Here is a 23,866-nt window from a genome sequence, read left to right on the forward strand (position 1 = left end):
TTAATTTTGGTTTGTCTCAGTCTCCTCACATGTTAAATGGGGATGATAACCAAGCTTTCTTTGCAAGGTTGTGAGAATCAAATGAGATAATATTTTTAAAGTTCCTTTGCATAGTAAATACTATATAAATGCTTATTCCCTCTTTTCTGTTTTCTGAAGTCTTTGCTATGGTAATTACATTTATAGGAGTTTTCCTATAGATCTTGTGATACTTAAAAGCAAACAAATGATTTTCAATTTAATTCTCTTCCATACAGACCATATTTATTTATTTATTTTGCTGAAACAATTGGGGTTAGGTGACTTGCCCAGGGTCAGACAGCTAGGAATTATTAAGTGTCTGAGGTCAAATTTTAACTCAGGTCCTTCTGATTTCGGGGCCAGTGCTCTATCCATTGTACCATCTAGCTGCCCCATTCAGACCATATTTATAAAGTTTCTCACCTGTGTTTCCACTCATTCCACTTTTGGATAAATCCAATAGATGCTATTTTTTATATGTTGAGCTAAAAATGTCCTCTGGGAAATAAAGTCTATTCAATGCTTTTGGTTCTGTCCTTTGGGTCATATGGAATAAATATAATCACTCTTCCATATTGCAACTCTTCAACTGCTTCAAGATGTTATTGTTTCCTAAGGCTTCTCTTCTTTGCATTCAAGTTACACATTTTATCAACCTATCCTTAAATGCCACAATTTCCATTCCCTACTTAATTTTGGGTGCTCTCCCCTCCAGTTTCTCTATACTCTTCCTAAAATGTGTGTAGCAAATATTTTTACAGAAGCATTTCATTCATTTTAGAAGCAGAAGAGGCTCCTGAATTTCTCAGAATGAGGATAATAAAATAGTGAGATACTGAAAATGAAGGAATTGTGTCAAACTCAAATTGAAAAGGAAATCTCTGATTCATACCAGAAAGGTCCCTGTAGACTTGCGTATTGACTTAATTTTTAAATTTGATATTATTTATGTTTTATTGTACTTTGATTTATTTTGCTAAATATTTCCCAATTACCTTTTAATCCGATTCTGGCAACATTCTGGAATGTTGGTGGTAATAGGCAGCCCTTTGCTATTTTTGACACTTCTGGAATAGAGAGGTCTGGAGACAAACAGTAAATTTCTAGAGTTTCCCATTTTTTCTTCCTTTAGTGTAAGAATAATTTCCCATTGACCTCTGCTGTCTGGGATTATCTCATTCTGTTACAGGTTCCCTTTTTTCCTCCAGAATCTGATTTGTCTCTACATGATTATTTTGTTTGAAGGGCTCCTGACTTCTTGCACAGCCATCAGGAGTGTCACCCAACAATCATGTCCCTCTTGTATAAAGTCCTAGAAATAAATGTAATCAATTGTAATCAGTGGCCACAACCACTGTGGAGAGGAGAGGAGAATTTTCAGCTTAACTTTCTTCCCACTATTTGCTCAAGATGAGAGAGAGAATTACACAGCTGGTTACAGCCAGTGGAATTAAACTGAAGTATCAGATCAGCTCAGGTGATTGGTTAGTTTGCAAATTCCAGCTATAAATGTGGTGTTTGCTACCTAGTTTATTACTTAAGCTGATAGAGATCTTCCCCCACAGTTATTTGTTATTTATGTATAAATCATTATCTTCCCCTTCTGCCCTCTGTAAAAATCCACTGTACTCATCCTGCTCTGTAACTTAAACATGTGTAAGATTGTTGAAACTGCTACTTGTTTTTGAACTCTCCAGCTTCCTTTAAGTCCTAACTACTTTCTATAGAAAGATTTCTCTAATCCCTCTTAATTCTATTTCTTCCTTTTCAAAATTGCCTTGCCAATAACTAGGTCATGTTATGAGAGCTAGCTTTCACTTTATGGTTCTAATAAGATCAAATTAGAAACCTGTACATTTTCCCATACTTTTTGCTGCGCCTATCCTTTTCTAAACCAGGTACCTTCAGCAGCAGACTGAAGTGAGAATTGAAAAGAATCTATGAGGATCTGATTTGTATAAGGAGCCTTTTTAGTTATGAATTTGATATTTGCCAATATAGTTATGTAGGTTAAGACTAAAAAAGGTACCTTTTAAATTGGCATTGACTCCACCATCATTTAACTGTTCATTTATTTCATTCCTCATTCAGATTCAAGTTCCAGAAAGGAAAGGAACTTCACTTTGTTACATATAATTTCCTGGTGGTGCAAATTACCATATTGTCATTTTGATATATTTAGGAAATTCAAATGTAAACTGAAAAATCAGAAACCGAACATTTTTTCAAAACCATAGAAGGTAGATTTTTGAAACCTTTTAAAGTACAAATATTCATTTGACCTTGTATTCTCACAATTTTTACTCCATTTTTTAGAACTTCAGTTAATCCCAATTGCAATTACATTAAATTGATTAATTCCAATTAATTCATAACCCCTTAGGGGGAGTAAAGACTGTTAAAGATCTATCCCTCCTATAAAACATAGGTAATAAAACACTTTTTACAAGAACATGACCTCTAATATACAAATGACTTTACTTAAAAGTAGTCGTTAATTTCAATTGTAGCAAAAGGTTCTGGGATGGGATGTATAAATACATTGAGTATAGTTATGTTGACTCATTGTTCCCAGACCTATTTGTCTATTAGTGTTGGGAAAAGTAACACTAAATTTGCAGCTTTTTGAATTACCAGCTCTTTGTGATTCCCCTAACCTGTGACCTTTGTACCTTTACCTGCTAATTGTCCTGTTCTTGCTATCTTGGGGACCAACTGAGATGTAAAGGCTCAATTTCTTTTGCTGTGATAGAACAATCTGAACTGTCTTAAAATTACCTTTAAATACTGGACATACCTTGAAACCATGACTGATTTCCAGTAATCAACCTATTAGTGTGTTGCTACCTAGACATACTTATAATAAACTTTAAATTCTCTTTGTTCTGAGTTTTGCCTCATTAATCAGGGTAAAAGCCCAAATGAAGACTTTTCTTGTGAACAAGCAATCAACAAAGCAGTGAATGTCAAAAAAAAAAAAAAAATATATATATATATATATATATATATATATATATATATATATATATATATTAGAGCCTTTACAAGGCACGCCTGAAAGAAGGCAGGGTTTTCCTCAGCTCTTTGAGTAACTTTCTTAAATTTTCCTTAATTCCTCTCTTGATGCCTTCAATAAAGCAGATTATAAAATTATCCTTTCTCCTCTGTCTTTGCTTCCTTCCTGATAATCCCACCTAGGGTGCTGATTCAGATAGTGATATCCCTTGGGGTATCTACCAAAGGAGGAAGAGGACTTAGTCATATCATGCTCAAATTTCTGGGCTAGATCCCAGATTCTCTTTTTCTCCTCTATGGTGCAGCAAGAAGAAATAACGATGTTAGCATCTCCCCAGAAGAGATCAAATTGGAGGAAAATGGCCTTAAAGCCCACTAGATAGTGGGATTCGCAGAGTAATGGTCAATTTTTTTCTTAATCTGGGAAATGTCTGACATTGAAAAAGGCACATGCACTCTGAGTGTTCCACTCTGAGAGTCTGATAGTTCTCTCAATAGGCAGAGTTTAGAAGGGGTGGCTGAATCAGAATCCTGAGGGAAAGAAAAAAGGATCCTGTTCCTTATATGGGAGGAACTGAGGTGCAGAGGCTTTCAGAAGGTTCAGAGGTTTCAGAAACTGACATAAGAGATGAAGGTTCTGGAAAAGGATACTGACTTGAAGAAATATTTCCAGACTTAAGGTCCAGGTCTTGATAAAGTCCCTAAAGGGATTCTTGGGCTTCCTGAGAAGTATTGCCTGAGGGGGGAATTGGGGGATCTCTTGCCCATGGAAGAGTAGAAAAGAGAAGATCACCTAAGAGGTTAGTGTCTCCTCTCAATTTCCCTCCAGAAGTTTAAAGATGGAAGTAAACTGTCCCATCTTTTCCACAAGCCTGAGAATCCCTAGTCCTATAGTGCTTTGCCTCCTCTGGTGTCCCAGGGAGGGTGAAAAGATGGCAAAGGTTCCTTAATGAACCTGAAAAATGGTTTGCTGAAAAATGGCCAAAAATTCCAAGTCCAGATGTCCCTGGCCAAAGAAAATTTGCAGAGCATGGAACTCCAATGACACAGACAAGCCTTCCTAGGTACTTGGGATGTTCCTAGCTATAGGATGGAGGTGAAAAAGACTTAACAAGGAGGACAAAATTTGGGGCCTATGTTGGGCACCAAAAATGTTGAGGCAGAAGATACTCCAACAAGATTAGAGTCCTCTGGTCAGTGTCTTGAGTTTGGTGAAAGAATTTACACTCTCAGTTTGTCTCCAAGTTAAGGGGCAAAGATTTATTATAATTGTAATGACAATTGAAGCAGTCTAAAGTTCCAAAGAATCCAGCAAAGAGCCAAAAGTAAGAAGATATTATGCTGCTTGACAGGGCTAATTTCCAAAGGAATTTAGCCAAGAGTCAGAATCAAGAAAATAATTTTATAGGAAAGAGAAACAAAGATTTGGATGATATGCTAATATAATGGCTATTATAATGGCTTATAATATAATCCACTTTAAGAGGAGTGATAGGGTTGGGGTAGTTCCCTTCATTGAATTCTATGACTTACTGATCAACAGATTGTTCTCTGATAGCCAGCATTATTTGTGGCATGGATAGTCTTAGGGTTTCTCAGAAATTGCAATTTTCTCATATCTCATCATTAATACATAGCTGTCCAATAAGAAAACTTACAGAAAGGTTTTTATACTTTCAGGAGGAAAAAGTATGATGGTAGACAGGAAGGCCTAGTTATGAGGCCTTACCTACCTTTGGCAATCCAGAAAAAAAAATCCATTTCATTTTGGTTGGTTTTACCCTGTACAATCCCTTTTGCCCCTAAATGAGGAAGTAAGGACACTTTTGATAGTTGTAACTAGTCTAAACTAGTTCTATTTACAGGACAAATAAGATATAAAGATTCTCAGGGTATGGAGCCCTACCCAGCTTGACTGAGAGTAAGTGCTTATAGAGCAGGAATGAAGGGACATTCTTAGGATACTTTAGTGGGGGGTAGGGGGGAGCCTTCTCTTAAGGTCAGGATGGCCTTTTGATACAGAAAGGAATAGTACATTTGATATTAACAATATCAAAGCTCATTTTCTTGTCTGGGTTTTCTTTGCCATTTCCTTCATAAGTGCATTATAAAGATAAACAAACTGAGGCAAACAAGGTTAAATGTCTTACTGGAGTCACATAGCTAATAAGTATCTGAAGCTGGATTTGAAATCAGGTCTTCCTGATTCATTGATACAATCATTTTGATGAGATCCAACAAGTCACAAAGATGGGGAGGCATCAGGAATGGGCTCACAGGCTCAAACTATCTCTAGGTCAAGGGGCAGAACTTTATTATAATGCCATAAGGCAGGCAAAGTTCCCAATGAACTCACAATTAATGAGGGGGAAGTAGGACCTTTTATGCAAAAGGACCTACAGAAAATATGCTAATTATGCTAATTATGTGCATCACCTGATGCTCAGCAAATCAACTGATATTCTGGCCTAGAGAGTCGTGTGTAGCTTAATCTCCATAATGTATGAGGTAACTGTAGGAGTCAGTACAGGATAGCTCTGCCTCTACATACCAATTTTGTCAAAACAAGAAATTCTGCAGGGTCAGTTTGCTCCTCACTGGGACCAACTCAGATAATAGATTGCTACCAGGGACATGGTATTTTGCTGGAATTTATTCTTCCTATCAATTTCACCACCTTTTGTGCTTATTAAATGTTGATTCATTGATTATATACTATCAGTCTATGCTCTGAGCATAATAAACTGAATGTTAATAGTTTATGACTGGCAGTTTATGAACTATCAATGCATAGTTGGATAAATTTCTTTCACACTGAGCCTTAGAGTGAAAAAGACATAGATAGCTTCCAGCCATTAACAACATAGGATGCCAAACCTCAAATTCCCCTGACATCACCTGCTTAGGTGGCAGGGGTCCTTGTTCAGCAGCCACGAAAATGGTCGAGGAAGTAACTCTCAAGACTCATGAGAAGAAAAATGAGGAACTGAAACAACTGCTGCCTATATCCAGGTCCTTCTACTTGCAGTGTCTTATTATTATGTTTCCTCCTATTGAGGAGTTCAGGGATGTTCTGCTCTGGACCAATTATGAAATAGTGTGGTGGAAATACTTGTTACTCACATTTTAGGAAGAGTATTGAAAAGTTAGGTGACTCAGTGTATAGAGTGCTAAGCCTGAAGTCAGAAAGACATCTTCCTGAATTAAAATTTAGCCTCAGACACTTAATAACTATATTAACATTTAACCCGGTTTTCCTGTTTCCTCATCTGTAAAATGAACTGGAGAAGGAAATGGCAAACCAGTCCACTATCTTTGCCAGGAAAACTCCAATACTGAGGTCCAACACGATGAGGTACAATAAATCACAAAAGTAAGGAGTTGTCTGGAATGAATTCACAGGCTCACACCATCTCCAGATCTCTAGGGAAGAATCTTTATAAATATAATTAATATAGTCAGGGGTTTATTAAAAAAATAGTCCTGGAGATTCATAAGAGTTCATTCAGGAGAAAACCCCTATGGAAGGCCACATATGTGTGCATACATGTGTTGTACATGTGTGTATACACACATACATATATATTCAAGTAGAGGAGAGATAGCCATCTGTTAAGGATATTGGAGAAAGAATTCCTGTTTAGATTTGTGCCCTTTATAATCCAGGTATTCTATGGTTTAAAGATGACCTTAGACTTTTCTAAAGAAGAAGAAATATATATTGTATAAGAATGAAGCAAGATAAGTATAAGAATGAAGCAAGATAAGTATCATCATGTACTAAATGACTTCCAAGTTTCTATTAAGGTCCAAACAAGTCAGTAAGTACTTAGGACGAACCTACTATATAAACCAGGTACTGACTGCTAGGCTTTGGGGATGCAAATACAAAGGAAGAAATAATTTCTACTCTCTCGAAGGTCACATTCTAACAGAGAGACAAACAAATATATGTAAGTATAGAAAGAATAAATATAAAGGAAATAAATACAAATGCAGCAATTTTAAGGTAGTTCAATACCAACTAGTTTAGGGACTAGCAGTTCAAGAAAGACTTGAAATGCACCTCGAAAGAAGAACGGAACTTTATAAATGTTATGAGCCAGAACTTGAAACAAGGTGTTAACTCACTAGAGTTGATAGAAACAATGCTTAGGTAATTGGTTCACACATTACACCTCTAAAAGAGCATAAAAAGGAGCTGAGTCAGTGGAATCAGTCAGTTCAGAAGATTGACAGAGCCAGAAGTCAGTTGGGGAGATTGAGAAGCCAGGAATCAGAGTTGAGCTAGAGGCAGAAGCTGGAAAGAGCTCTTGGAACCAAGCAGAGAGGCCTCTAAAAAAACTAACTGGGCTATTTTGGAGGACACAATAAAAGATTTGAACTTTTATCAGCTGGCTGTATTTGAGGTGATTATTGATCTGAACTGAAACTAAGGCTGCCTCCAGAAAACCTCCCCAAGAAACCTGCTCCCAAAGAGAACCATCATATTTTTTGAAACGAAGAAGAACATTATATATAAGGTTGAAGTAAGGAAAAAGTTCATTTCATGCAATTGGAATGGCCAGTGAAAAAACAGAAGCAAGATATGGGAGAAGGTGGGGTAGAAAGGGAGAAGGAGAGTAGAGAACAAGGAGACTGGAAAGATAGGTTGGTACAAGTTTGTGATGGGCTTTTAAAAAAGAAATTTAATTTTTATCTTAGAGCAATAAGGAATGAAAAAGGACATGACATGACCAGATCTGTACTTAAGAAAAACCAGTTTGCTAACTGTAGGAAAGGTAAGTTGAAGTACAGAGATTTGAAGTACGGATAGCAATTATTGTATAGTTACCTCAACTGAAATCTCAAGTCTTGTCTGAAGATTAGATGATTAAAAAATTACCTAATAAAAGAGGGGGAAATAACTCCAAAATTTGATGACTCATTGAACAGGACATGAAGGAGGGGGCAGGGAACTATAAACAGGGGTGTGTTTTGTGAGGAGTGAAAAAACAAAAAATTTCAATTTAAAGCCAGAGGAAGTGGCAGAGGGAGGTGAGTCAATTGGCCTTGGTACTAATTGCCTGAGAGACTGAGCCTGGAGTCCAGTCCAAACATCAATAGCCAGTATCCACCCTGAAGGTAATTATCTTTTTTCTGGAATTATTTCTGGAATTCCTCACCCTAGCAGTTTTTGTTGAAGAGAGTAATCTCCCCAATATTTGCTTCCTGTGGAATTGCTCCTTGTTTGCCATGAAAGGGAAGAGAGCAATGCTCGGAGACACTGGTCAACTGGAAGAGCAACAAATTAATGGTGTCCAATCGGGAGGGAAGGGATTGGAACTTCAGTTCCCCAATGAAAGATTAAAGCAAGTAGAACTGCATCTTTATGCTTACACACACACATACACACACACACACACACCCTACATATTACCTTTTGGATGCTTTGTGTTTACCATTAGTTGAAAGAACCTTTGATGTTCATTTTAATTGAATTGTAATTATATAAAAATTTGTGTGGGGAATGTAGTCTGAGGGATGTTCTCAGATAGAAATGGTTTTCCTAGGTTCTATAACTCTCAGGGGATATTCCTGTCCCCAGACTCTCATTCCAAGTTCTGATTGTGATGACTTTATGTTTAAGCTATAGTTCTAAATAGAGACCATTGGGCCACACTTCTTGTCTTCCTGACCTCAATTAAAGGGTGCTTCAGGAGTACTTTGCTTTATAGTCAAAATCCCATCTGCTATTCTGAAGAGATTTCTTGGTCTTGGTCTTATAAATGAGTAATCCTTGGGGACTTAGTCATCATTTCCATTCATCATCTATCAAACTGCACTGTGAGCAATAATAAGAATTTTGAAAAGTATTAGAGTTATTACATTAAAGCAAACTTCATGTACCTACAAAATCATTCTTCTTCTCTTCCCTTGAGGTTGGGGCTAACAGAGGGGACAATCTCCCCAAGAGCTAGAATAACAGAATCTAGTTAACCAGGTATTAAGTGAAAGTAGAGTGGTATACTGGAAAGAATGTTATATTTCAAATCACAAGACCTGACTTTGAATCCCACTACTGCCAGTTACTACTGGTGTGTCCTTAGAGTTAATCATAACCTCTTTGGAATTATCCTATGATATATTCTCTTTCAGCACATTTTGGAGCATTAGGCCAGATTACTCTACATATATCTTTCCCACCTGTAAACCCAGCCTGGGGATTCAACTAGAAAAGAAGATGGAAAGAAGAGTGGTGATTCTCAAAATTCTTTTGTCTTAGGACCTCTTTTCAGTTGAAAAATTATTGAGGATCTTTCCCCAAAGAGCTTTTTTTTTTTGTGGTGTTGATTATATATATTGATATTTATTATATTAGGAATTAAAACACCTTAATGTTTTATGAAGATAGTTTTAATCTTGCTGATTCCTTGAAAGGGTCTTAGCCACCCCTACAGGACTCAAGACCACATTTTGAGAATGACTGAGCTAGAGAATGGGCTACAATTCTGTTTCATCTTGTCAGCCTTCATCCTTTCTCTCAATGCATCACAATTCCTGGGAAATGTGATGATGGGAGGGCTGTTTCATTTACTCTTGGAACAACTTAAATTCTATAAATTGAATGTAAATTATAATACAATTAATGGGCAAGTAGTATTGTAGGTAGAGGAGATCCAGGTTCTAATTCTAGTTTTCCCACCAATTTGCTGTATGACTTTGTGTAAGTCATTTTATTTATTTATTTTTTTGGATCTCAGTTTCCTCATCTGTAAAATAAAGTAGAGAATGTCTAGGAGTTAGCCCAAGGCAAGATAAGACCCCATGAACTAAAATTCTACTGCAGGAAATCAATCCAGGATGGATGGGAAAATCTTAAGAATGAAATTCTGTAGTTACAAATAGGAAAGGAATTCAATGAGGAAGAAAATCAGAAGCTGGTTGAAGGGACAAGTGAATGTGAAGGGAATTCACCAACCATCAGAAAATGGAAAGAGGAATGGTTAAAAGAGGGTGGGTGTGCCTTAACACTGTTATCTAAAAAGCTATCAAGAATTTTTAGTGGATTATAAATTTAATCCAAAGAGATCTAACTTAGTTTCATTTGATCAATGATGGACAGAAGCAGCTACACTCAAAGAAAGAATACTGGGAAATGAATGTACTGTTTGCATTTTTGTTTTTCTTCCCGGGTTATTTTTACTTTCTGAATCCAATTCTTCCTATGCAACAAGAGAACTGTTCGGTTCTGCACACATATATTGTATCTAGGATATACTGTACCATATTTAACATGTATAGGACTGCTTGCCCTCTTGGGGAGGGGGTGGAGGGAGGGAGGAGAAAAGTCAGAACAGAAGTGAGTGCAAGGGATAATGTTGTAAAAAATTACCCAGGCATGGGTTCTGTCCATAAAAAGTTATAATTATGAAAAAAAATAAATTTAATCCCAGGCAACAGTGTAAAATTAAAGTCAAAAGAGATAAAACTATCCTTAGGCTGCACTGACACAGGCATTGTAGTCAGGAATATAGGTAGAATAATCCTACTGTTTTCAAATAGATTTAGAGCTGAAGGGGACTTTTGAGTTCAATTTCCTCATTTTATAAATGTGGAAACTGAGTCTGAAAGGTTAAATGACTTGTCCTGGTTCACTAAACTAATAAGTGTCTGGGGAAGAATTCAAACCTGTTCTTTCTGACTCCAATCCAATATTCTATCCATTATGCTCAGGAATCAAAGGACATGATAAGTCTTCTAACTCTTACTACATCTTACCAGATTGCTCTCCTAAGAGACAGCACCAATCCACAACTTCATATGTAGAAAAGAGTGCTTGTTCTCCCATAGATCTATCAACATCATATCTCATTATGCTTACCAACCATTGTCAATTTAATGAGTACTTCAGTTTAAAGAGCTATCCCTATCTCCAAGTCTCTTCTGATTCTTTTTGTAATAGAGAAAGAAGAAAAAAACTCTATAGTTATTCAAATTGAATTTCTGCTCTTATTTTCAGGTGTGAGTAATTTTTAAAATTTTGTTTTGTTTTGTCCCTCTCAGGCTCCTTTTTTGGAACTGAGTCTATTAGGAAGAAGACTGGTTACTATCATGTTCAGGACAGTGGTACAGACCCAAAGGCACATGTTTCTTCCAGTGGTCCCTTTTTCAGTGAGAATGAGAAGTGCTGAAACAAACAGAAAGGGAGTTCTGGCTGATAAAGTGGCTCTGATCACAGGTTCCACAGAAGGGTGAGTACTACTGACTGGGGGTTCAGATGGCCATGGCTATTCTGAAATTCTCATGTCACAGTTTGTGGTTCTACTCCTGGTCCTTTGAAAGGGAGCCCACGGGAATATTTCTCTTTCTTTCCTCCAACTTCTCATAGGATTGGTTTTGCCATTGCACAACGTCTTGCCCGAGATGGGGCCCATGTGATTGTGAGCAGCCGAAAACAACAGAATGTAGATCATGCCGTTGAAAAACTTCAGAGAGAGGGATTGAGTGCTTCAGGAACTGTGTGCCATGTGGGACATGAAGAAGACTGTAAGAAGCTAGTGTCCATGGTGAGAATACTTGTGGGCAAGAATGGGTATGAATATCACCCAGGAGACCATCTTTATAGTCTCATATGTAGGTCTCAAAGGATCAATATCCTCTGAATAGCTTCATTTTTGTCTCTGGTCATGGAGACTTAATTTTATTTCCTCTGATTTCCATCTAGGCTTCTGAAAAATATGGGTTTATCAACTTCCTGGTTTGTGTGGCAGGTGTCAACCCTTTGGCTTGGAGCACACTGGGTGCCAGCGAAGAAATGTGGGACAAGGTAAGACCATACCCAGAATAGATTCTCCAAGAAGAAGGGGAGACATTTGTCTCATAGTTTGTGAGATTAGGTAGATTCTGTGCTTTGGCAGCCCATGATAATTAGAATCATAGATTTGGAAGGGAGTAAAGAAGGCAGGAATTTAGATGTGATCAAATCCAGTCTCTTCATTTTAAAAATGAGGAAACAGTTCTAAACAGGTCAAGTAACTGGCTCAGGTGCATGAATAATCTAAAATATAGAATTAAAAGGATGCGAGTATTTAGAAAGGGAAGCAGTACTAGGAGACATATTACTTTCATTAAGAGAATATCATTCTATATGTTTCTTTGTTTTTGTTTGTTTTTCTGATGAGGCAGTTGACAACTAAAATGTAAATATCTGAACTTAAATTGTGTTAAGGGTGTGGATTTGAACTCAGGTCTTCCTGAGTTCTTTATCTACAGCATCTTCTAGGGGCCCCAAGAAAATATCACTATAGACTAATTTCATGTTTCTGACCACAGTGATTGGAACATAGGAAACTTTTTTTTTATCTTAAACATGTTAAATCTAATATATGTATGCATATTTATTTATTTATTTATTATAGCTTTTTAATTGACAAAACATATGCATGGGTAATTTTTCAACATTGACCCTTGCAAAAACTTCTGTTCCAACTTTTACCCTCCTTCCCCCCACCTCCTCCCCTAGATGGCAGGGAATTCCACACATGTTAAATATGCTAAAGTATATGTTAAATAAAATATATGTATAAATATTTATACATTTGTCTTGCTCACAAGAAAAATTGAATTTAGAAAGAAACTAAAAATAATCTGGGAAGAAAAACAAAAATGCAAGCAAATAATAACAGAAAGAGTGGAAATGCTATGTTGTGGTCCACACTCATTTCCCAGTGTTCTCTTGCTGGGTGTAGTGGGTTCTGTTCATTACTGATCAATTGGAACTGATTTGGATCCTCTCATTGTTGAAGATAGCCACTTCCATCAGAATTGATCCTCATGTAGTAGTGTTGTTAAAGTATACAATGATCTCCTGGTTTTGCTCATTTCACTCAGCATCAGTTCATGTAAGTCTTTCCAAGCCTCTCTATATTCATCCTGCTGGTCATTTCTTACAGAACAATAATATTCCATAATATTAATATACCACAATTTGCTCAACCATTCTCCAATTGATGGGCATCTATTCAATTTCCAGTTTCTAGCTACTACGAAAAGGGCTGCCACAAACATTTTTGCACATGTGGGTCCCTTTCCCTTCTTTAAGATCTCTTTGGGATAGAAGCCCAGTAGAAACACTGTTAGATCAAAGAGTATGCACAGTTTGATAACTTTTTGAGCATAGTTCCAAACTGCTCCAGAATAGTTGGATCTATTCACAGTTCCACCAACAATGCATCAGTGTCCCAGTTTCCTCACATCCCCTCCAACATTTGTCATTATCTTTTCCTATAATCTTAGCCAATCTGAGAGATGTGTAGTGGTATCTCAGAGTTGTCTTAATTTGCATTTCTCTGATCAATAATGATTTGGAACACCTTTTCATATGGGTAGAAATAGTTTCAATTTCATCATCTTAAAATTGTCTGTTCATATCCTCTGACCATTTATCAATTGGAGAATGGCTATGATTCTTATAAATTTGAGTCAATTGGAAACGAGGCCTTTATCAGAACCTTTAACTATAAAGATGTTTTCCCAGTTTATTGCTTCCCTTCTAATCTTGTCTGAATTAGTTTTGTTTGTACAAAAGCTTTTTAATTTGATATAATCAAAAATTTCTATTTTGTGATCAATAATGATCTCTAGTTCTTTGGTCACAAATTCCTTCCTCTTCCACAAGTCTGAGAGGTAAACTATCCTATGTTCTTTTAATTTATTTATAATCTCATTTTTTATGCCTAGATCATGAACCCATTTTGATCTTATTTTAGTGTACAGTGTTAAGTGTGGGTCAATGACATAGAAAACTTTTAATAAATTCTGTTGGATTGATTGATAATGTTTTTATATTGGCTGTTTGTAGTTCTCATTTGTCTGGATTTTTGGAAATCATCTGCATTCTCCTTGAGGATGAAAATGAATAACTTAGCAACAAACAATAAATTAATCTGGACCCAAAGTGGAACCCTTAATTACTTAATCTTACTTCAGTCTACTTCTTTATGGGTCCATCCCTGGTGCTCAGGCCAGCTAAGTGGTGACACAAGGTGGAAAAGCCTCCCTTTACACTATCCTTTTCATAATTCCAGATAATGGATATTAATGTTAAAGCACCAGCCCGTCTTGTGAAGCTGGCTTTACCATACATGGTGACTCTAGAGGAAAAGGAGGAACAAGACATTTTGGCAAAAGCAGATCCTAGGTAAGTGGGGCCTTGGGAAATCAGTTCTCATTGGGAGAGTCAACTGTCCTTCCCGGATTTCTCTGTTTTGACATTTCCATGATTTAGAGATTTAGAGAAGAAGAGGGATGATCTTCCCTCAAGTTGTAACTAGGACTCAAATCATCACTATCTTTCCCTTATAACATGGAACTGCTGATCAAAAGACTTTCTGGTTCTTCTTTGACCTCTTTCTTTGGATTAAAAATCGATGGCTCCACATTTAGAACAGAAGAAATTACATTAAAGCAGCAAATATTTATGAATCATGCACTCTGTACAAGCATGAGGAGAGGTTCCCAAAGATACAAAAACAAAAATGAAATAATTCCTGCCCGCCAAAAGTTTTCATTTTAATAAGAGAATATAACATATTCATAAGTAACCACAAATTATAGATGGTATTACAGAGTAATTTCAAGGGATGAAAGAATAATAACTGGAGAGGGGGGCATAAAATCAGGAAAGGCTTCCTGTAGGAAGAAGCAATGTAAGCCATGCTTTGAAGGAAGTCAAGAATCCTATTTTAAATGTTCCTTGTCATTCTTTCCATGTACACAGAGTTTCATTATCCTTAATCAAAAATAGCTACTCAAACCTAGGCTCTAATGGGCTATTAAGTCATTTCATAAAGGAATGTGCCATGGGTGCCTATCATTATAAGGAGGAACCTGCACATGAGGTCTTGATTTAATTGTAATCATAACCATAGCTAGGAAACAAATAATAATACAGCTATTTAAAGTCTATTTAAATCAACAGCAGTAGATTATATTCTAGCTTGCTTTTTTATTTGCGTCATAACTGTGTTACAATTGGGTTATAAGCTTTTTGAGAAGCAAGGACTGTGTCCTTTCCTATTCTTAGATTTTTTTGTTACTATTTCTTTATTTTCATTATTTAGCATGGGTCTTTGAATATTATAATTACTTAATTATAGAACCAGAGGATTTTAGAGTTGAAAAGTCATCAGTGGTCATAGCATCCAATTCTCCTATTAGATAGGAAGAAACTGAGACTAAGAAGCATGAAATATTTTGCCTAAAGTCACATAGATATTAAATAACAAAGTTGGGATTTGGATCCATGTCCTTGGACTCCCCCCAAAAAGTTTTTTTATTGCACTTGGCTATTGATTAAACATATGCAGAACTATAAAGGGAAATTTAGATGGGTATACCCCCAGGATAGAACCTTGATTCCTCTTGAATAAGAAAAAAACCATCCATCCTCTTTAACCCTTTCTTTCCCCACCAAGCATCTAATAATCTGACCAAACCTAACTCCCAATGTTTTCTTACTTCTTGTAGAGCAAGTGCTGTGGTTTTTGTTTCCTCTATGGTAGCCTATGTTCCCGAGGCAGTAAGTATTGTTCTAATCTTCATTTCTTGATATGAGGGGTGGTTCATGAGGGAGACTTGACATTTGCATGTACTGGAACTTGAGAATAGAGGACTCGGGCTATAGGGATGCACCCACGCTGAAATGGAGAGAAGCCCAAGAACATACCTAGAAATTAAAGACAGAAGTCATCTCTTGTTTCATCTCCCTCCTCTATCAAAACTTCACCTGAGGTTGGTTGTACATAAGAAGAGTCTAATCAATCAGCCTTCTAGGCTCAACTAATTAAAGTTGACAACAAAGGCTTAGGGTACAAAGAAAGAAATCTCTGTATTCCCTGCCCTCTCTCTCCCCACCCCCCTTCATGTGTGCATTTAATTTATTCATTCAATCATTCAAGCTTAAGGAAAAATGGTTAAAATTTACACGAATATTACTGTATGGGTTTATAGATACAAAGTCACCAACTAGCACCATCAGATTGACTTCCTCAAGCTATAATACCTTAGCATTTGATTGGGTTTAGCTCTGTCCAGAGTTCTGAATCAAGCCATCAGGCTTCCTCTATGTTGGGACCCAGCAAATTAAAAAGATTAGATGGGGAAATGGGCACTTGGAGAGGAAACAACAATAATGTTTGCAAATGGGGCAATAAGAATAGGCAGGAAAGGGGAAACAATGCATTTCATTTTATAATAGCCTCTGGCCTAAGCCCTTGCCTCCTTTCCTTCAATTTACAAATATTTATTTTCTCTCCCTTCCCTCTTCTCCATCTTATCCAATGAACAATAGCAATATCCAAAAAAAAAAAAAAAAGAAAAAAAAAAAAGAACCCTTATAGCAAATATTTTGTCAGGGTTCTTTCATCTCTGAATCTCTAATTTCTGTGAAATCTAATCTCAGAGGGATCTATCTTATTGGGCCACCCATCCCAAGAGCCTTTCCTTGCCTCTCCTGTTCTTTGGTGTCTTTTAATGTGAGGAAGGGGTCATTAAATGTCTATAAATACTTATTTAAAAGGCATAGCTTGACCCTGTCCCAAAATTCTGCATCACCATTTAAGATATAGTGCACAGGCAGAGCTTGTTCATTCCCCTCATTTTACATATGAGGACACAGGATGCCTGAGTAGTGAAGCAACTTGTACAAAGTCACATGGGCATATGTAGTAGAGCCAAGATTTGAACCTAGGCTTGACTCTAAATTTAATTCTCTTTACATGACACTACTTTGCCTCTCTTTCATCAGTCTTAGTTCATAAATAAAAGTGACAAGAATTTTTATGTATTCCCAATTCTAGTCTCTGGGTTTCTACAATGTCAGTAAGACAGCCCTACTGGGGCTCACCAAAACCTTGTCTTTGGAGCTTGCACCAAAGGGCATCCGAGTGAACTGCCTGGCACCAGGAATAATCAAGACCAACTTCAGCCAAGTAGTAAGTAATGAACTGTTCTCATTACCATTCCTTCTCTGAAGAGACCTGAACAGTTAAGGATCCTCAGACTAGATTCTGCATCTCTGAGAGCTCCAACTGAAAAAGATCCTTCCTTTACTTGTGAGATATTAGGGGGCCTCCTCAACCCCTACCTTGTTGTTATTCTTTTCAATGGGGCAATATTTCATGCCCATTTTAAGGTTTATTATTGTTATGACCTCTTAGATGGGAATTCTTCATGACTACAGGGATGTTCCTGGTGGATCTACTCTTCCCCCCTGACCTGCCCTGAATCCAGCGTGCTGTCTATTTTGTTGGGATGAGAACAGGAATGTCCATCCTTCAGGATACCTGGGCATCTGTTTCATACTTTGAATGTCTGGTTTCTTAAGAAGAACAACAATATTTTCCTCAGAAATCCCATATAAATTCTGGACCAGAACAAATGATGTGGGATTGGGGACATGGCCAGCAAAGCCTTTATCGCAAAGGAAAACTAAGTGGGTAGTACCAAACTTTTGTCTTTCTTCTTTTCTTCTCAGCTCTGGAAGGACAAAAACTTTCTACAGAATTTCATGAAACAACATGGATTGACAAGGTAATTGTACTGGGACTCATATTCTTTAGAAGAATATTTAGAAAGGAAGTTACTAGGGTCTTTTTTCTTTTTTCTTCCTTCTTTCCTTCCTTCTTTCCTTCCTTCCTTCCTTCCTTCCTTCCTTCCTTCCTTTCTTTCTTTCTTTCTTTCTTTCTTTCTTTCTTTCTTTCTTTCTTCTTTCTTTCTTTCTTTCTTTCTTTTTTCTTTTCACTTATTCTTCCACCAATGCTGTTCTGGTAATCCTAGGGTCAGCATGGCCCTTGGAAGTTTCTGCAAAATAGTATTAAATTGGTGTAGACCCATACTCAGTCTTAGAAAATAACAGGGTCTCCACAGAGTAAAGAAAGGCTTCTAGGTTATTTTTTTTTCTGTTTTTCTTCTAATTTTTTTAGCAGCAGAACCTGTGAATTGGAATCAATGAAAGACACAGTAATAAACCATAGCCTTTTCCTTTCTTTCTTTTTTTCCCTTCAGGTTGGGGAATCCAGAGGAATGTGCTGGAGTTGTGTCCTTCCTGTGTTCTCCAGACTCCAGTTATATTACAGGAGAAACTATTGTGGTATCGGGTTTTTCTCCACGACTCTAATAATGTATGGCCAAAGATCTAAATCTTCCAACCATAGTCCTGTGTAATAGCAGGCCTTTTTTGGGAACCAGGAAAATTTCAAGATGCCAAGTCACCAAGTTGGGTTATTCTTATTTGGGAGTATATGTAGGGAAAGGGAGGATATGGAGTACAACTTTTGGAAACTGAGTTATCTTATAGTGAACATGGAATTAGTAGTTCACAAATTAGTAGTAGCAATATAAGAAACTGTATTTCTTGGGTGAATGACTTTGGGTTTTGGATCAGGGTATCATAAGTTTATAACTCAAAGGGAATTAAATGGCCATCTAGTCTATCTGCTCATTTAAAGAATAAATTTCATTTTTCCCATTGAATAAAAATTGATTTTCTCTACTTTCATCTGCTCCCAACACAACAGAAAGCAAATAAGCCAACAAACCAACAAACAAAACCCTTGCAATAGCTAGTCAAACTAAACAAATTCTTATATTGACTATGTTATATATCTCATTGAGCACCTTGAGTCTATCACTTTTCTGCCAGGAGATAGGGAACATGCTTCACCACTGACCCTTAATTCTTTCAAAATTGTTTTTAAAGTATCAGTATTTTATAAATTGTTCTCTCCATTCATTTACTTCATTATATCAGTTTACACAAATATTTCCAGGTTTTTCTAAAACTATCCATTTCATCATTTCTCACAGCAAAATAGTATTAAATTATTATTTGGCATACTGTAGATGCCACAATTTGTTTAGCCCTTCACCAATTCATAAATACCCTTTATTTTCTAGTCCTTTGCTGCTACAGGAAAAACTACTCTAAATATTTTTGTACAAATGGGCCCTTTTCTTTTCTCTTTGGGGTCTCAACTACTACTACCACTAATAATGTTTTTAGTTCAAAGGATATGAAAATCTAGGGATTTTAAGTGACTTACTCAAAGCCACACAATTAATATGAGGGGGGACTTTGAATCTAGGTCTTCTGCTGCCAAATTCAAAGTTCTTCCCATGATGCCATACAATTTTTTATACTTAACTTTATCCCCTTTCTCTAGTTAGATCAAGACTCTACTTTTGTAAGTGAGTCCTCAGATTTAAGAAGAAGATGAACTTTTAAATAAATTACATTAAATAAAACTTTCAATTAAGTGGGAAGAGAGGCAAGAAGTTTTAGGAGAAGCTGCAGCCTGAACTATGTAGCCCATACCCTAATTTCATCTTAATAAATGGGTTCTCTTCCTCAAAGGGGAGGATTTTCTCCTTTTTTTTTTTTTTTTTTTTTTTTTTTTTAGCCTAGGTCTGTGAGCAAGATAGGTAAGGCCACAGGCTGCTAAATAAAGTTTTTTCCTGAATAATCAGACTGAAGAGAGTTGGATTGGTAGGGGGTAGTAGGGTCCCCTAATTCAAGATGACCACCAGCAAGAAAATGGGACTAAGCCTGGCCTATTTTGTCAGAAGACACAGAATCTGAAGGAGACAATACAGAGTCCAAGTAGAATGTCAAATGCCTAATCCCTAATTTTAATTATCTCACATTCAATTTTAAGTATCAGTTTCCCTGGAAGATTATAGTTCTACCATTTAAAAAGTTTGTTTCTGTTAAATGGTTGCTTAGGAGTATTCTGTATTTGTTTTCTGTGTAGAAAATAAGTACCTTTTCCCTCCCTGATTTATACTGTCCATTAAGTTCCTTCTACTTCCCTCTTTGGGGTTATCTTGTTGTTTGTCTTTTATTTTCCAAGAGGATTAATGACATCATAGGGGTATGTTTTGACTGGTGTATGAATTGGATTTAAGAGAGGCAGAATTGTACAAAGACATCCACTTCACACTCTCTTCAGTGTCAAGACAAAGTCAAGATGACTCTGGGATCTTTGATGCTTGATCAAGCTCTAAGTGCTCCACAATGCCAGCTTCAGTTGCCTTCATGGCTGTTAGAACAAATTCTGCCCCATTCTGCTAGGCAGTAGTTAGGTAGATACCCTTCTAACCCACTTACCAGTTTGAATCAATTACCTTCAATCTGGTTTAGCTCATCTGTCAAGAGGATTTACTTGTGCAAGGTACAGCTTTTTGGAGTCACAGGTGAGAGTTGAGTGAAAGGTAGATCAGGTAGATGAACAGCCCTGAAAAAGGGTGAAACAAACCCTCACATCAGAGGTGCTAGTCCTCCTTAGAAACCCAAGAGCTAAACAAAAGGTAAAAAATGTCAGGGGAATTAATGAAAAAAAAAAAAAAGCAAATGAAGGTGGCCTAGCTGTACCAGATGTAAACCTATTATAAAGCAGCAGTCATCAAAACTATTTGGTATTGGCTAAGAAACAGAATAATTGATCTGTGGAATAGGTTAGGTTCACAGGAAAAAATAGTCAATGACTATAGAAATCTAGTGTTTGACAAACTCAAAGACCCCAGATTTTGGGATAAGAACTCACTATTTGACAAAAACTGCTGGGAAAATTGGAAATTAGTATGTCAGAAATTAGGCATTGACACACACCTAACAAGGTATACCAAGATAAGGTTGAAATGGGTTCATAATCTAGGCATAAAGAATGAGATTATGAATAAATTAGAAGACCATAGCATAGTTAACCTCTCAGACCTGTGGAAGAGGAAGGCATTTGTGACCAAAGAAGAACTAGAGATCATCCCTGATCACAAGATAGATAATTTTGATTATATTAAGTTAAAAAGTTTTTGTACAAACAAAACTAATGCAGACAAGATTAGAAGGGAAGCAATAAACTGGGAAAACATTTTCACATTCAAAAATTCTGATAAAGGCCTCATTTCTAAAACATATAGAGAATTGACTCAAACTTATAAGAATTCAAACCATTCTCCAGTTGATAAATGGTCAAAGGATATGAACAGACAATTTTCAGATGAGAAATTGAAACTATTTCTACCCATATGAAAAGGTGTTCCAAATCATTATTGATCAGAGAAATGCAAATTAAGACCACTCTGAGATACCACTACACATCTCCTAGATTGGCTAAGATTGCAGCAAAAGATGATGATGAATGTTGGAGGGGATGTGGGAAAACCGGGACACTGATACATTGTTGGTGGAACTGTGAATGGATCTAGCCATAATGGAGAGCGATTTGGAACTATGCTCAAAAAGTTATCAAACTTTTGCATACCCTTTGATCCAGAAGTATTTCTACTGGGCTTATATCGCAAAGAGATCTTAAAAGGGGGAAAGGGACCCACATGTTCAAAAATGTTTGTGGTAGCCCTTTTTGTAGTGGCAAGAAACTGGAAACTGAATGGATGTCATCAGTTGGAGAATCGCTGAATAAAGTATGGTATATGAATGTTATGAAATATTATTGTTCTATAAGAAATGACTAGCAGGATGATTTCAGAGATGCCTGGAGAGACTTACATGAACTAATGTTGAATGAAATGAGCAGAACCAGGAGATCATTATAAATGACAACATCAAGACTGTATGCTGATCAATTCTGATGGATGTGGCTCTTTTCAACCATGAGATGATTCAAATTAGTTCCAATTGTTCAGTGATGAAGAAAGTCATATACACCCAAAGACAGGCCTGTGGGAACTGAGTATGGATCACAACAGAACTTTTTTTCCCACTCTTTCTGTTATTCTTTGCTTGCATTTTTGTTTTCCTTCTCCGATTTTTTTCTTTCTAGATCCAATTTTTCTTGTGCAGCAAGATAACTGTATAAATATATTAAATTTAACATATTTAACATGTATTAAACTACCTGCCATCTAGGGGAGAGTGGGGGGGAGGAGGGAAAAATTTGGAACAGAAAGTTTTGCAAGGTCAATGTTGAAGAATTACCCATGCATATATTTTATAAATAAAAAGTTTTAATAAAAAAATAATAAAAGCCCAAGAGCTAGACACTAAACTGTAGGGAAGAAGCTTATAGTACCAACTGGAAGTACAATGAGCCAAAGTGAGGAAAGGCAGTGTAACCCCTCATTAGAGGCTAGACTACACAAGACAGAACTCTGTTCAGCCACAAGCTTGGGTGGAGTGCACATGAGTCTTTTAGTTGAGAAGGGAGTGGACATAATGCCCCAGCTTTCTAGAATTAGCTCCTTATATATTAGATTAATAAAGCAAGAAATAAATAATCTAAATAGAGTAATTTCAGTAGGAAAACTGATAAGTCATTAAAAATTTGTCCTGTATATAATACCAGGGGCAGATGGTATTGAATCCTAGCAACTCCCATATTATACAGACCATTACAAAAATAGAGAAAGATGGCAGGATACCTGTGTCCTATTGTGTGATAAACATGGTTTTTATCAAGTGAACAAAAAGAAAGGTGAAAAAAATATAGACTGAAATCAATGATTTTAAGCCCAATATACTAAATAAAAAACTTGTAGTAAAATAAATAAATAAAAAACCCAGTATACTGGAGGCCTTCCTCTTTTCCTGTTGACCTTGAAAGAGTATCGTTGGAACAATCTGATATTTCTACCTGTCCCCTTCCCTTCCAGTATGTGACCAGTATACTTTATCTTCCTATTTTACAATTCATTCACGATGTTTATTCTTATTCTTTGCCGTTTCTTTGTTCTTGTGATGTTTTAGCAATAACAACTCATGTTAAAACATTTCTTAAAATACAGAAAGAATCTTTCCATAATATGACAAAAAGTGACTTCAAAACCATATTCTAGCATTATGAACTGAACAGAGTTATGCTCAAGGCTATCTTACTAGACTATCCTATTCAACAAAAGGGTTGAATACAGGTGTATACTCTTCCCACACTTATGTAACATAGATTTCAAAATCCTAGCAGTTGCAATAAAGCATGGAAAAGAAATTATAGGAATCAAATTAGAAAATAAACTGACCTACTCCTAGATCAGTTTAAGGATGTTTACATGTAATGGGAACCAAGAATAGCACCAAAAAAGTCCTAGCCAAAAGGATTTCCTTAAATGAGTCAGAGAAAACAGAAAATGGAAAGGCAATTAGGTCATCTAAAAACTCAACCCAGTTGTCTAATCAGAATAATGTGATTTTTGTCATGCTGATACAAACCTTTCTTTCCTGATCTCTCCACCTAGAGAAGTAATGTCCTTAGGTTTGATGAAGTTTTAGGAGATAATATAAAAAGTAAGTGAGAATCTTGATCATTTTTACAATAGGTTATATGAAATTGTGAAACTATATACAAGGCTAGACCCCTTTAATGCACAAGACACTCATATGATATGCCCCCATTGATTAAAAACATTCCTATAACTAATAATTCCTAGTTGGTACCTATGCCTATTGAGAAAGGAGAATGGGAAAGGAAGAAGGAATTTGAAAAAGATCAGAACACAAGATTCCAACTCCAGCTTTTCTCCAGGTGTTTTATTCACTTTATTTTCCCACCAATTTTGTAAAGTAACAACTCTTCCTATCAATAAAATATCCAGTAAAAGTATAAGAAATGCTAACTGACCAACTGAAGATGAACTTAGAAAGAAATGTTTTAACTCAGAGACTCAGCAGTTAAATTATAAGTTCTCTTTTTGCTTTTAAGGCTAAAACTTTAATTGGAAAATGACCTTGAAAACTAACATTTTGTAAATCCAGGCTTAATTGGATCCCAATTGGATCTCAATATATGAAATTCTTCAGCATATCCATCAAGTTTTTCACCTCTCCTGGGAGACTCTT

The 23,866-nt window shown here is 36.4% G+C and overlaps 1 protein-coding gene across 2 annotated transcripts in view; it reads left to right on the top strand.

The window, feature by feature from the left end:
* The window catches only part of LOC100913554 (dehydrogenase/reductase SDR family member 2, mitochondrial), a 54,783-nt gene extending 36,508 nt beyond the window's left edge, over positions 1–18,275 (top strand). Inside the window, exons 1-9 of one of the 2 annotated variants that reach the window (XM_031955074.1) lie at positions 7,743–7,817; positions 11,083–11,270; positions 11,408–11,585; positions 11,744–11,845; positions 14,106–14,218; positions 15,547–15,598; positions 16,878–17,012; positions 17,555–17,610; positions 18,085–18,275. In XM_031955074.1, the coding sequence (XP_031810934.1) occupies positions 11,131–11,270; positions 11,408–11,585; positions 11,744–11,845; positions 14,106–14,218; positions 15,547–15,598; positions 16,878–17,012; positions 17,555–17,610; positions 18,085–18,196 (888 nt within the window). In that variant the 5' untranslated portion in view covers positions 7,743–7,817; positions 11,083–11,130 and the 3' untranslated portion in view covers positions 18,197–18,275. Of the gene's footprint in view, positions 1–7,742; positions 7,818–11,082; positions 11,271–11,407; positions 11,586–11,743; positions 11,846–14,105; positions 14,219–15,546; positions 15,599–16,877; positions 17,013–17,554; positions 17,611–18,084 lie in introns of those variants that run through there. The other variant, XM_031955072.1, reaches the window with a different exon arrangement.
* The last annotated feature ends 5,591 nt before the right edge of the window (positions 18,276–23,866 follow it).

This window comes from Sarcophilus harrisii, chromosome 2, assembly GCF_902635505.1.
Source record: "Sarcophilus harrisii chromosome 2, mSarHar1.11, whole genome shotgun sequence".
Classification (NCBI taxonomy): domain Eukaryota; kingdom Metazoa; phylum Chordata; class Mammalia; order Dasyuromorphia; family Dasyuridae; genus Sarcophilus; species Sarcophilus harrisii.